Source organism: Solanum dulcamara, chromosome 8 (genome assembly GCF_947179165.1).
Source record: "Solanum dulcamara chromosome 8, daSolDulc1.2, whole genome shotgun sequence".
Classification (NCBI taxonomy): Eukaryota; Viridiplantae; Streptophyta; class Magnoliopsida; order Solanales; family Solanaceae; genus Solanum; species Solanum dulcamara.
In genome coordinates, this window is record NC_077244.1 from 13,047,738 (window position 1) to 13,060,747 (window position 13,010).

Genomic DNA, 13,010 nt, shown 5'->3' on the forward strand with positions numbered 1-13,010 from the left:
AAGTCCACTTGGTTCTAGGTAAACTCTCAACGGAATAGAGAAACCATAAGACATAAGGTCCACATCATGTGGGAGGGGACATATATACTACCCGTCCACTCTTCATAAGAACATAATCATAGAATAGCTCTTTAACTTTATCTCATGTAATGTGAATATAGACATTCCATCATTACATATATTTATTCGTAAAACATCTTTAGGGCCTTAACTCACCCTATCATTAACTTGCTTGAACATTATAAAATTGCCATTCCTAAAACTTCTTTGCAAAAAGCACCTTTAAACTCATTCGCAGACCTTGTCAAACATTCATAAAGCTTTCATTGAATATAACTTGGAACTCAAGATCATAGCTTATACTTGTAACATTGGTGAAACATGCATACATAATCACTTGACTTGACATCATAGAATTTGATGAAAATCATGCATGACCATATATTTAATATCAACCCACACATATTTTATGAAGATGACATCAATTTGAAGTAACATTGAATATACCCATAATTCATATCATAATCCTAAAGATCAATATAGGAAATTTATAGAAAACTCATTGAAATCATCATTTATAATCTTCACCAAACTTCCATAAGTCTCAAACATCATTTATAAAAAGCCTTCATTGAAAAACCCTTTGAAATTAATTATAATTCATGAAAATCGCCATTGAAAATAGCATTATGTATGGACATTCATAATCCAACTTGAAATCATGTAATAAATGTAAAATCATATTTATAATGATCATTGATAACAATTAAAAATAAAATAGAAACAGCCCAATGCAATTCATCAAAACTAGGATTAGAAACTAATGAAATCGAAGGAGATATTTTAAGAAAATCTTGGGACTCTATGGGTGAAAAGAACCCATGGATAAATTTCCACATACCTTGGGTGGATTCCTTTATTGAAGCTTGAAAATTGGTGGAAGAATTACAACCCTGGTTGATCTTTCAATGGAGTCTTGTAGGAGAAGAAGAGAGTCTTGATAGGATATTATGAGGGCAAAACTAGTTAGAGGAATGATATATTCCTTCAAAATGCCCAAATCGACTTAGGATAGGGTTAAAAGGCTTGGGAAAGGACCAAAATAGCCCTAGAAGTCATGCAGGATTTTTCTGAGAAGTTGACTTCTACGACTCGTAGAAGACTCTATGGGTCGTAGAGTCGAGTTGTAATCTTTATATGATCTGGCAGCCTCTAGTAAACTAGTCATAACTTTTTACTTCGAACTCCAAAAGAGGCAAACTTAGTGGCGTTGGAAAGAGTTCTCAAAGAAATTCAATTTGATAGGTCATGGGATACCTAATTTGTTATATTATAGGATATATGATCATTTAAATTTTACCCAAGTAAAATCATTTATCGTAACTCAATCGGTAAGAAAGCTTTCAACTCGACTTTGTGCTAAAAGATTCTTGTGACCTTAAAACATCTCCAAATCTATTCCGACACTTAATAATTGACCTTAACATCTATACACCATTAAGAATCACCCTTTTATAATATAATAGATGGCTTCTACGACTCGTCATTTAGTCTACGGGTCGTCAATATGAGTCGTCAAAGCAGTGCTCCAAAATCATAGGCTACTGGAATAAAACTTTATCCCTATGACTCATCCTTATGAGTTATTGACTCATCTATGAGTCGTACAAATGACTCATTAATTTCCCTTTCACTTAGTCAAAAATTAGAAATCAAGACCCAATCCTACGAGTCCCTTCCATGACTCTTAACTCATCCTACAACTCATCATGTTGAGTCATTTCAAAAGTACTGAGGCTTGTCAATTTCACAAAATAAGATATCAACTCTACGATCACTCTACAAGTCATCACCATTCTTATGAGTCGTCAACTTGACTCGTAAATTCAGCTCCAAACCTAGTCAACTTTTTAACCTCAATATCATTCCTACGATCCACTCTAACGACCTGTAGGAGTCTCTACGACTTATAGGCCTAGTCCTAAACTCTGGGAAAGTTTATTTTCTTGGAAGTTTCTTTCATTTTGACTTTTCTACTTTCAGGGTCTTACATGAGACTTTCATTCAGGCCTTCAGAGCCACAATTTCACCTGCACTAGCTCACTAGCTCTCTCTGCATATGCCAGCAGCATTTGTGCATTAAGCCTAGCAATTTCTGCATCTCTAATAGCCAAAGCTACAGTCATTTTCTCAAGCTCATGCCTTAATTTCTCTTGATACTCCAAGGGAACAGAGACTTGTAACTTGGCCTTATTTCCTATTCTACCATCAACATACTCACATTCAAGAAGAGTAGTTTAAGAGAAATCTTGTTTGATTGTTCCTTTCTCTTCCTTTCCTAACTCAATCCCAAAATGACAAAACGCCCAATTCAGTAGATAGCTATAACCCATACCATACAGACCATCCTTGATAGTCATGGTCTTGTATATGTGTTCCATTATAGTAGCAAGGAGATTAATGGCCTCAAATTTACTCAGAGACTCCATGAAGAATAGGTCCGCAGATGAAGTCATTGTTGTCTTTTATAATCTAGGCAAGAACACTTTGTTTATAAACTCAAAGTACAAATGGTATTGCTCTTTTAGGAACTTCTTAAAAATACCAGCACGGCTAAGATCGGAGAATTTACCTGCTTTTAAAAGAAAATTGGGTGTAGGGGAGTATTTTTCAACAAACACAACCCCTTCCCTAGGCACCTTTAGAATCTCCCCTAAGATCTCCTCACATAAGTGAAGCATAATTCCACTTACTTTAGTGTTCAAATTGTTACCCTTTATGAACTCTATGTTGTAATAGAATTCTTGCACTTTCTTCTCATTTAAAGTAGAGGCCACACAAATAGGTGAGTTCAATTTTGGAGTTCAGCCGCATAGATCAGGTCCCTCATCCCTAATCTTTCCTTAAAATCAGGATCGAGTTCCCTTCCACTTAGAACTTTTTCGACTTTAGAATATGCAGTCTTAGAGTCTTGTTCAGCACTTTCTTGAGTTTTTTTTTCTTAGAAGTTGAACCTGGCCCCTTTTCAGGCTATGAACTAGGTTTTGCAGTTTCAGTCCTTTTTTTTTACAATTTCAACCTTCTCCTTCTTCTCAGTCCTTGATTTCTTCATTCTCTTTCCCTTCACAGGCTTTGTGGCCAGTGTTTCTTTCCTTCTCTTCTCAACTACAACTACAACATTGTCAGACTCAATTTCACTTGCACTTTTTTTGGATACATCAATTAGATTTTCTTGAAAGATTAAATCCTCATCAACTACTTCTTTGGTTCAATTCTTCCTATTCTTTGGTGTTTTCACTTTGTTGGCATCCACCGCATCACTCATCAATTTCTTTTGGGTTCCTCGTGTGGCATAGCTTTTGACAACTTTTGAGGTTTCAGAAGCAACATCCCCTCTCTTTTTTCTGAACTCTCCATACCAAAGGTACCTCATCTTCTTCATCCTACTCTTCTTAAATAGGAACTTAAGGAAACTCAATTCTAGGAGTCTGATAAAAAATAACTTTGATTGCACAATAGGTGGATCTAGTGAATTAACCTTCAAATTTGAGAATAGATGTTTAATATCATCACCTTTCATTTTTTTTAGACTTTGCACCACCCATTACCTACTGCTAGAATATTAAACCCAGCCACTAGTTCTTCAGGCAGGTCACCATCAAAAGATCACTTAGACATAGTTGAAGAAATCGGACTAGGTTGGGAATTAGACACATTTTCAACTGCAGGTTCTGTTTCACAAATTTTGAGCATAGACTGAGCCTCCAAATGAGTAGAGAAATTTAGGAAAGACCCTTGAGAAAGACAAAGAACAAGAGTCAAAGAACATACTGGAATTTCAGGCTTTAAGGGAGAAGTTGGAGGTGATGAATAGATACGAGTTTGTCACAGGATCATCACTGGGACTTATAATGACTTCTGTATCTGGAGTTTTAAACTCCTCATTAATAATGGGTAAATGAACAGGAGTGGAGGGAAGAGAATGTTATGTAGATCGATCAATTTTAAGCGAGGTTAAAGTTTTATTACCAGTATTGGTGATTCTGTCAGAGGGAGTGGAAGTTTGGGATATGATTTCTTTCAATTTGAATTTCTTTTTTTGGTTTAAGAGAGAAAGAAGAAATGAAGAGAGATGCAAGGGGTGGTTGATTTTAAACTAGGTTGAGGTGATGTGTATGGTCCCTTATAAGAGGTGTCTTTTAGGTTTCGATGACGTGACAATGTTTCATAAATCGGATGACAAACACGTGGCAATTTCAATGGTTCTTATAGGTAATTCAAAAGTAGTGCTAAGAACACTAACCTTTGAGACGGGATCAGTTCCCTCTCTAGTTGTTGAATAACATTTGCCCAGTCCTTCCCTTTCACCTCTTTTTGCTTCAGCAAGCCTACCATGTGTGTATATGTACAAAAGATATAAGATTGAATTTATACCAAACAACCATGATAAACAACAAGGATACCTGATCCCTAAGCATAGTCAATGTGGAGGTTAAATGCATCAAGTTGGGTTTGCTAGTTGAGCTTGATCATTCCCAACTGCATTTAATTCCTCTCAAACTGATCCCTGATCAGGGCCTTTGTAAAGATATCAGTAATATGATCTATAATTTTGCAAAATTGTATGCAAATGTTAGCCTTCTCAACATTATCCCTCAGAAAATGATGTCTCACATCAATATGCTTAGTTCTTTTATGTTAAACTGGATTTTTAGTCAAATTAAGAGCACTAGTATTGTCACATAAAAGAGGAATAGTGTGAGAAACTACTCCAAAATATTCAATTTGTTGTTTAATCAATAGGAGTTGTGCACAACAAGATGAAGTTGCTACATACTTTGCCTCAACTGTGGAAAGAGAAACTGAATATTGCTTTTTTGTTCCCCAAGAAATGAGAGATGAACCAAGAAATGAACCATTTATGAAGTACTTTTTCTATCAACCAGGTACCCTATATAATCTACATTAGTGTATCCAACTAGGTCAAAAGAATCTCTAGAAGGATATTATAGGACCAGGTCCCCACTTCCTTTTAAGTATCTCAAAATTCTTTTCGCCGCTTTCAAATGAGACTCTTTAGGACAAGTTTGAACCATTGCACACATTCCAACACTGAATATAATTCAAGCCTACTTGATATCATATAAATAAGAGACCCAATAATTCTTCTATACGTGTTTTTATTTACTTTGAGACCAGGTCCATCAATATCAAGCTTTGAGTTAGTTTCCATCGGAGTGTCTATTGTCTTTGCATCAAGCATATGGAATTTCTTCAAAAGATCCTTGATGTACTTTTCTTGGAATATAGAAGTCCCATGTGGGGACTACTTAATTTGTAACCCCAGAAAGAATCTAAGTTCACCCATCATGCTTATCTCAAATCCACTCCCCATAAGTGTAGCAAACTCTTTGCAAAGAGAATCAGATATTGCTCCAAAGCTGATATTATCTACATATACTTTTAAAATGAGCAAGTCCTTTTATCGTGACTTTAAGAACATAGGGTTATCAATTTTCCCTCGTTTGAAACCATTGTTAAGAAGGAGTTTTGACAATCTCTCATACCAAGCTCTAGGAGCCTATTTCAGTCCATATGGTGTTCATCTTGAGCACATGATTTAGTTGATCAATATCTTCAAAACTAGGAGGCTTCTTGACATACACTTCTTTATTCCAATATCCATTCATAAAATCACTTTTCACATCCATTTGAAATAGTTTGAAATCCTTACATAAAGCAAATGCAATTAATATTCTACCGGAGCAAATATTTTATCATAATCAATCCCATGTTCTTGATTACATCCATGAATAACCAACCTTGATTTGTTTCTTATAATGACACCATGTTCATCCAGCTTGTTTCTGTACATCCACCTATTTTTTATGATAGTTCTAGGGTTTGGGGACCAGGTGTCATACCTTGCTTCATTCAAATTGGTGCATTTCTTCTTGCATAGAGTTCACCCAGTCAGAATCCTTTAATGCCTCCTTCACATTTTTTGGTTCAATGGTTGATAAATAGTTGAAAATGCAACTAAATTTCTTTTTTTAGATCTAGTGTACATTTCAAAATGTAGAGATGAAATAAGGTTATCCAGAGGATGAGATACCTTGTGCTTCCATCCTGGATTTCTTATAAGTTCTTGAGTCTGATATACTCTTGCATCGTTATTCAAAGAATTTGTAGCTTTATGCTGAACTTGATCATTTTCCTCAGAATTGTGTTGCCGACCATGTCCCTCCTCAGGTTCCTTGTCTTTGTCAGCCTTTTCAATATTATCAGCTTCCTAAGTCAGATTGTCACCAGCAACTTCTTTATGAGCCTATCCCTCTAAATTTAAAGTAGCTATTCAATTTCTGAATCATCCTTGTCTCTCAGATTCTAAATTCCTCTGAATTCATTAAAGATAACATGTACACTTTTTTCAATGCATAGTGTTCTTTTATTATAAACTCTGTAAGCCTTGCTAGTAGACGAGTATCCTACAAACACCCCTTTATTACTCTTGCTATCAAATTTTCTAAAATCATCCTTTTCACTATTGAGAACAAAGTATTTGCAACCAAAAGCCTTAAGATGGCTCAATTTAGGCTTTCGATTATTCAACAGCTCATGGGGATTTTTATTGAGGATCTATTTGAATAGACAATGATTGGTGACATAACAAGTAGTATTCACTACTTAAGCCTTGAAGTTCTTTAGGAGAACGAAATCTATCAGCTTGGTTCTAGAAATGTCAATTAAGGTTCTATTCTTTCTTTCCACCATACTGTTTTGTTGAGGAGTTCTGGGAGCTGAGAAGTTGTGGCGTATTTCATTTCAGCACAGAAGCTTTCAACTCTAGCATTTTCAAATTCAGTGTCATGGTCCGACCTAAATCCCTACAATCTTGTAGATCAGCTTCGTGTGAATCATCTTTGCAAATACCATTAGCACATCACAATTTTCATCCTTAGACTTCAAGAACATATTTTAGGTGAATCTTGAGAAATCATCTATGATCACAAAGGTATACTTTATTTTTTCCTACTTTGAATCTTTACGGGGCCATAAAGATCCATGTGAAGCAGTTCAAGGGGTCTGATAGTGCTTACTTGCTTCTTCTGTTTGAACGAAGACCTGGTTTGCTTTCCTTTGATACAAACTTTGTCATCTGCAAATTTGGTAGTTCACGAACTAGGTCCCTTGTCACAAGTTTGATCAGAAGAGAAGTACTTACATGACCAAGTCTTCTGTGCTATAATCTGTATTTTCACTTTGGGCACTAAGATAAGTAAGATCATCTTCATGAATAGTGTCCAAATCAGCCACATATATATTTTTACATCTTTTTGTAGTCAAAATTACATTCTGAGATGTCAGATTTGTAACAATGCATTCTTCTAATCAAAATTTGATTTTAGTTTTCTTATCACAAATGTGTGATACATTGAGCAGACTATAACTCAATTCACTGATATAGTACACGTCTTCAATCGAGTGTTCCAATGATTTTTCAATTATTCCTACACCAAGTAAGTAAACCTTTTCTTCCATTTACAATCTAGACACCTCCACCTTAGAGTGACTTGAGTGAGAGGAATTTTTTAGTTTTTCCAGCCATATGCTTTGAGTGTTCACTGTCCATGAACCAACACTGACTGCATACTCCTCCTCTTACCTGCATGACAAATCACTTATTAGCCTTGGAAAACCATTTAAGTTTGAGCTTCTAAGAATCAAACAATGGTGTAATCAGAGCCTTTTGGTCCAGAAAAGCAACTTTTGCTTTCTCATTTTAATATTGAGACCAGGTCCCCTTTTAAAATTTTCTTTCTGCTTAGATTACTTTAACAAATTATTTTTTGTTCTTTTCCAAGCATTATAATCTTTCTTAAGGTGTCCATTTCAATCACAGTGAATACACAACATATTATTAGAGACAAAAATATATTTTCTATGAGGATTATAGGGAGGATCTAACTTTAGGCATCCTAGACCCTTTCTGTTGTTGTATCCCTGATTAGTCATATTTATCAATATTTTGGAGAAAGTGATGCATTTAAGAGATTTATTTAATTCCTCCTTAACCTAGACCATGTCCTTTTCTAAGTGAAGATTTCTCTCCAAGGACATGGATAATTTCAGTTCAGAGGTTTTTTTTAAAGCTTTCTTCAAGTTCTAGCTCTACTCTACTAGCCTCTCCCTTATGATTGATTTCCCTTTTACCTATGACATGATGCTCATGGGAAGCTTATACCTAATTGGATTTCCTTTTCTAACTAGATTTTATTCCAAAGATGTGATCTTAGAGCTCTCTTACACTAAGTATACCATCAGTGGAAACTTTGCTTTCTGGTTGGAAAATGTCTCTGTCCTTTTGCGAAATATAAAGGACTAGTTCCTATAGAGATTCCCCTTGGTCTAATTCCACACCTTATGACAAAACGGGAGTTAGCGTGGCATAAAGTAAAGATTGGGGAGAGTAGAAAAAATTCTCTTAAGATGTCTATATTATTGTTTAGAAAATCTTTTTTCAGCAGTTAACTCTCAAACTGAGTCAATCAAGACACTAACAATTTTTTTTAGTTTTTTAATATAGTAAATATCCCGATTTTCTGTGACATCAAGCAAAGTTACCTTTCCATCAGGTTCATCTTCTGATTTTGCCATCAAGGAAAATAGAGAACCAAACACATCTTCATCATCTTTTAACACCATCATAAAGACATCCTCAGGCTGACTGGGTTCATCTGAGTCACTTGACATTTCTCCCGATGTAGCTAGAGCCATTTTGAGTACATAATCAACAGAAACTCTTCTTTTGAACTTGTCTAGGATCTAGTTCCTTTATTTTTCTTTGTCTCCTACAACTTTGGCATAGTCTTTGTATTCTACCTTATGCATTGGTAATGCCCAGGTTTTTCACATTTGTGACATAAATCATTTGTATTTATGGATTTGTTGGAGATTTCTGTCTTTATGAACTCGTCATTTCTTCTCACAACCTTTTGATATCTCCGAGTCAAGTTGGCCATATCTTCGTCTTCTTTACTTTGTTCACCTTGAGAAACCTTAAGGGCCAGAGTTTTCTCTTTTCTCAGTTCTTTCCTGAAGTTATCTTGCTTCTTGTTCAACTCATGAATTTGAAGGTTACCAATCAACTCATCCATGGCCAGAGTTTTCAAGTCCCTAGCCTTAGTTATAGCATTGACTTTGCTATCCCAAGACTTTAGAAGGATTCTCAGAATTTTCCTTACTTATTTTTCATGGATGTATAGCCTAACCAAGACATCTCAGTTCAGTGGTAATGAAGGTAAACCTATTATGCATCTCTTATATGGTTTCACCTTCTTTCATAGTGAAGTTCTTATATTGAGTGGTAAACATGTGCACTTTAAACTCCTTCACTTTACTCGTACTTTCATGAGTTGTTTTCAATCTATTCTAGATCTTTTAGCAGTTTCACAACTAAGATCCGATTGTATTCATCTGGTCCTATACCACAAACCAATAGCTTCTTAGCCCGGTAGTTTTTCTCTATCTTTTTTTATCAGCTTCATTGTATTCTATTCGAATTTATTGGACCAACTAAGGTCACTTCTCCTTTCTTAAGTTCATTCATGGGAACATGAGGTTCATCAAGAATGATGTCCCAAAGTTCACTACCTTCAACCATGATGTTATCGTGCATCCTAGTTTTCCACAACCCATGGTACTGATCGTTGAATCAGAGGGGTGGTCTGGTGGTGGACTGTCCCTCTTCCAAGTTTGGTGAAGCAACCATTTTGAGCAGGATCCTCTCTTAGTGTTAATCGGATAGAGAGTTCATGCTCTGATACTAATTGATGGCTTGTATGAGTCCACTACAAGTTAATGGACTAGGTCCCTTGACAATATAAAAATAGAATGGAAGGTAATTGTAACACCCCAAAATATTCCAACTTAGATCGGTTCAAAGAGTCCCGAGAAAAAGCTTAGTTGTTGATCAGAAGACCGTTACGAGTGTCATCTACGGCCTGTAGAAGCGGACTCGTAGGTCACTTCTAGTTTAGTGAAATTTTAAATTTATTGAGATCTTTCTACCGATGGCTTTTACGGCCTGCAGAAATTTCTACGAATCGTAGGAAGTGTCCGTGAAAGAGGTCCTAAGACCCAGTCTTAGGCCCATTGCACGAACCATTTCCTACAACTCGTAAAAGGGACTTGTAACTGCAGACATGAACTCGATGAACTCAGAATCAAAAATAAAGTGAATTATATTCATTTATAACACAGGAATAAATCTTACACTGTTAGGACTCAAAATACAACTCACTAAGAAGCAACTAAAGACTTTTCTCTGAATAACTCTATCAGGTCTCTTGTTGTTCTTGTGAACTTGTTCTTCCTTGAGAGAGAATGACTTTTGCTCTTCAAAAATCGTTATGCAAAAATTAGGTTGTTTCTTGTCAAAGAGTGTATAATAAAGTATAGACAAAACAACCTAGTGCAATCCTATTGGCTGAGTCTGTTGTCCTTTGTTGTGTCCACCAACCAGAGCAGGTGATGATAACTTTTACAGTTATTCCTCATTATGTCATGGACAGATGTTATTCATGGAACCAGGTCCCTCTACCAAGTTCTGTAGTTTGTTAAATTATCAAAACTCGAATATAACAAGTTATACTTAAAAATTAAAAATGTAAAGGGAGTGGTCAAAATTTGTAATAAGGAAAAGAAAAGGGATCGTTAGTTGATTTAATAAAGACAGAACTATAAGTTAATAATATTGTAATTGATTTTGAAGTATTAAAGGTTACATTTTTAATATAATTAGATGTAAATTTTAGTCAATTTTCAAGTATTTTTTTATTAAAAAATCTTTTGATAAAGGATAAAAAAATTAATTAAAATTTCAACGATCATGTTTTTAATATAATATAAATATAGATATAAATTCTTGTTACTTCTATATAAAAGAGGTTGTAAGAATCACCTTCTTGTTTATGTGTCTGCTTCTAACCGAGGGCATTTATCATATTAACGCATTTTTTCTGTTTTAATTTATTTATATATATATATATATAAAAAAAAAATTATGATAATTAACAATTTAAAATAATTAAAAGACATAGAACAAATTCAATAGACTTTCGAAATTCTATCAATCTCATATAAATTAAAATAAAAGAAGTAATATATATTATTTAAAAATAACATAAATATAACTATAAATAATTAATAACTTAAAATATTTGCATGACATATAAAAAGATGATTGGCTCTTGAAATTCTCTATGTGGTACATAAATTGAAACCAAAAATATAATACATATTATTTAAAATTACAAATTACAGTAAATGATAACTTAAAATATTTAAAAATTATATAAAAATTTAGATGGCTTTTCATATTTTATCTATATCATATAGACAGACAGTAATATTTATTGAGCCATGGTATCTAGTAAACCACCCGCAGTGTCTTGTTTTGTTGTGCACCATTCACTCATGTTTATCCACGTAACCACCAGCCAAAACTAATCAAAACAGACACGTCATTTAAACAGCCCCTAATTTTCCCATTAATTACACTTTCACCCTTCTCTTTAATTCCCTCAAATTTCATCCTAATAATCACTCTTCAACACTTTAATTTCTCCCCATAACCAATTTTACCCAAATAATGGCGCGAGGCACTTCTTCCCAATCCACCTCCTCCCCCACAAACCGCCCAGGTACCGCGGCACCCCGTGGTTCCGCCGCCGCTACAGCTGGTATGCGCCGACGCAGGCTCGGTTCTTCTTCCTCCACTGGCGGTGGTGGTAACGCCGTAGTAGGCTCCGGCAACGCTAGCAATATGCTCCGTTTCTATACCGATGATTCTCCAGGTCTGAAGATCAGCCCGACTGTTGTCCTTGTGATGAGCCTTTGCTTCATCGGATTCGTTACTACTCTCCATGTCCTCGGTAAATTCTACCGCTACCGATCTGGCTCCGGAGCCTGATTATTCGGGTTTGGATCCTTGATTTCGGATCATGGTGATTTTGGAACTCCCTTCATACAGGAAAATTTATCTTTTTTCTTTTTAATTTCGGTTTTCGTTTCACGATCTTTTGGTGGTTCTATTTCCGTTTTAGATGGCTGAATTTGACTCAGTATTAGGAAGATGATAAAAGAAGCTTCCAATTAAGGGAATTTTGAACGTTTACATGTGTTTTTTGTTTGTTCTAATCAGTAATGCATAGTTTTGTTCAGAAAAGGAATATTAATTTGATGCATTTTAGCTATATTTATTCGTTTGCCTTTTATGTTTTTCATGTGCTTGTGAATATGATTCAGCCGATGTTTCGCAAAGAATTACTGGTCCTGAAGCACGTAACTATACATGAAGTTTTGGATTTATATGTGAGTGTGATGATTTATGAATAATGTACTAAAGAACCAGAATATAATGAAATGCAGAGGACTTAAAAAGCCGGAGATAACTAATTTTTGGATTAAGTCGTAGTTGATTGATGTGATTGTGAACGGATTGAGTTTGATTTAGGTGGATTGATGAATTGAAGAAGGCTTTTTAGAGCCATCCTACTCCTTCAAAGTTCATCCTGATGTGATTTGAAGATGGAGTTGCCACAAGATTGAGATAGATAAGTTTGAATTCTTTTTTTGGGAGCTTTCTGGTTTCATGGTATTGTGTTCTTCTATGTTTATGGTTTTGTTATTTCTGGAAGTTAGTTTGCAATCTTGAAAGCCCTATCCATAGAACTATTGTGGGGGTGCTTTGTTTAGTTTCCATTTGTGCTAAACTTCCATGCCTGACAAATCCATATCTGTTTGACCTGACTTATTGTTTTTTCCATACCAAAAGGGTGTGTAATCTTCAATTACTTTCCTTTTCTTGTTTTAGCATTCACCACAATGTAGAGACACTTGTAATAGTTTGTAGTTATAACATGGTTCTAATTGATTTTGAACTGGCACAGATTTTTCTTGGTACATTTTACAAAGATATTAATGAGCTATGGCTTTTTACAACTGTA

At 35.0% G+C, this 13,010-nt stretch overlaps 1 protein-coding gene across 1 annotated transcript; it reads left to right on the top strand.

Annotated features, from left to right (window-relative positions):
- Positions 1-11,573: 11,573 nt before the first annotated feature.
- Positions 11,574-12,263, top strand: LOC129901500 (protein transport protein Sec61 subunit beta). Its single transcript, XM_055976699.1, has one exon. The coding sequence runs from the start codon at positions 11,654-11,656 to the stop codon at positions 11,972-11,974; it is 321 nt and encodes a 106-aa protein (XP_055832674.1). The 5' UTR covers positions 11,574-11,653; the 3' UTR covers positions 11,975-12,263.
- The last annotated feature ends 747 nt before the right edge of the window (positions 12,264-13,010 follow it).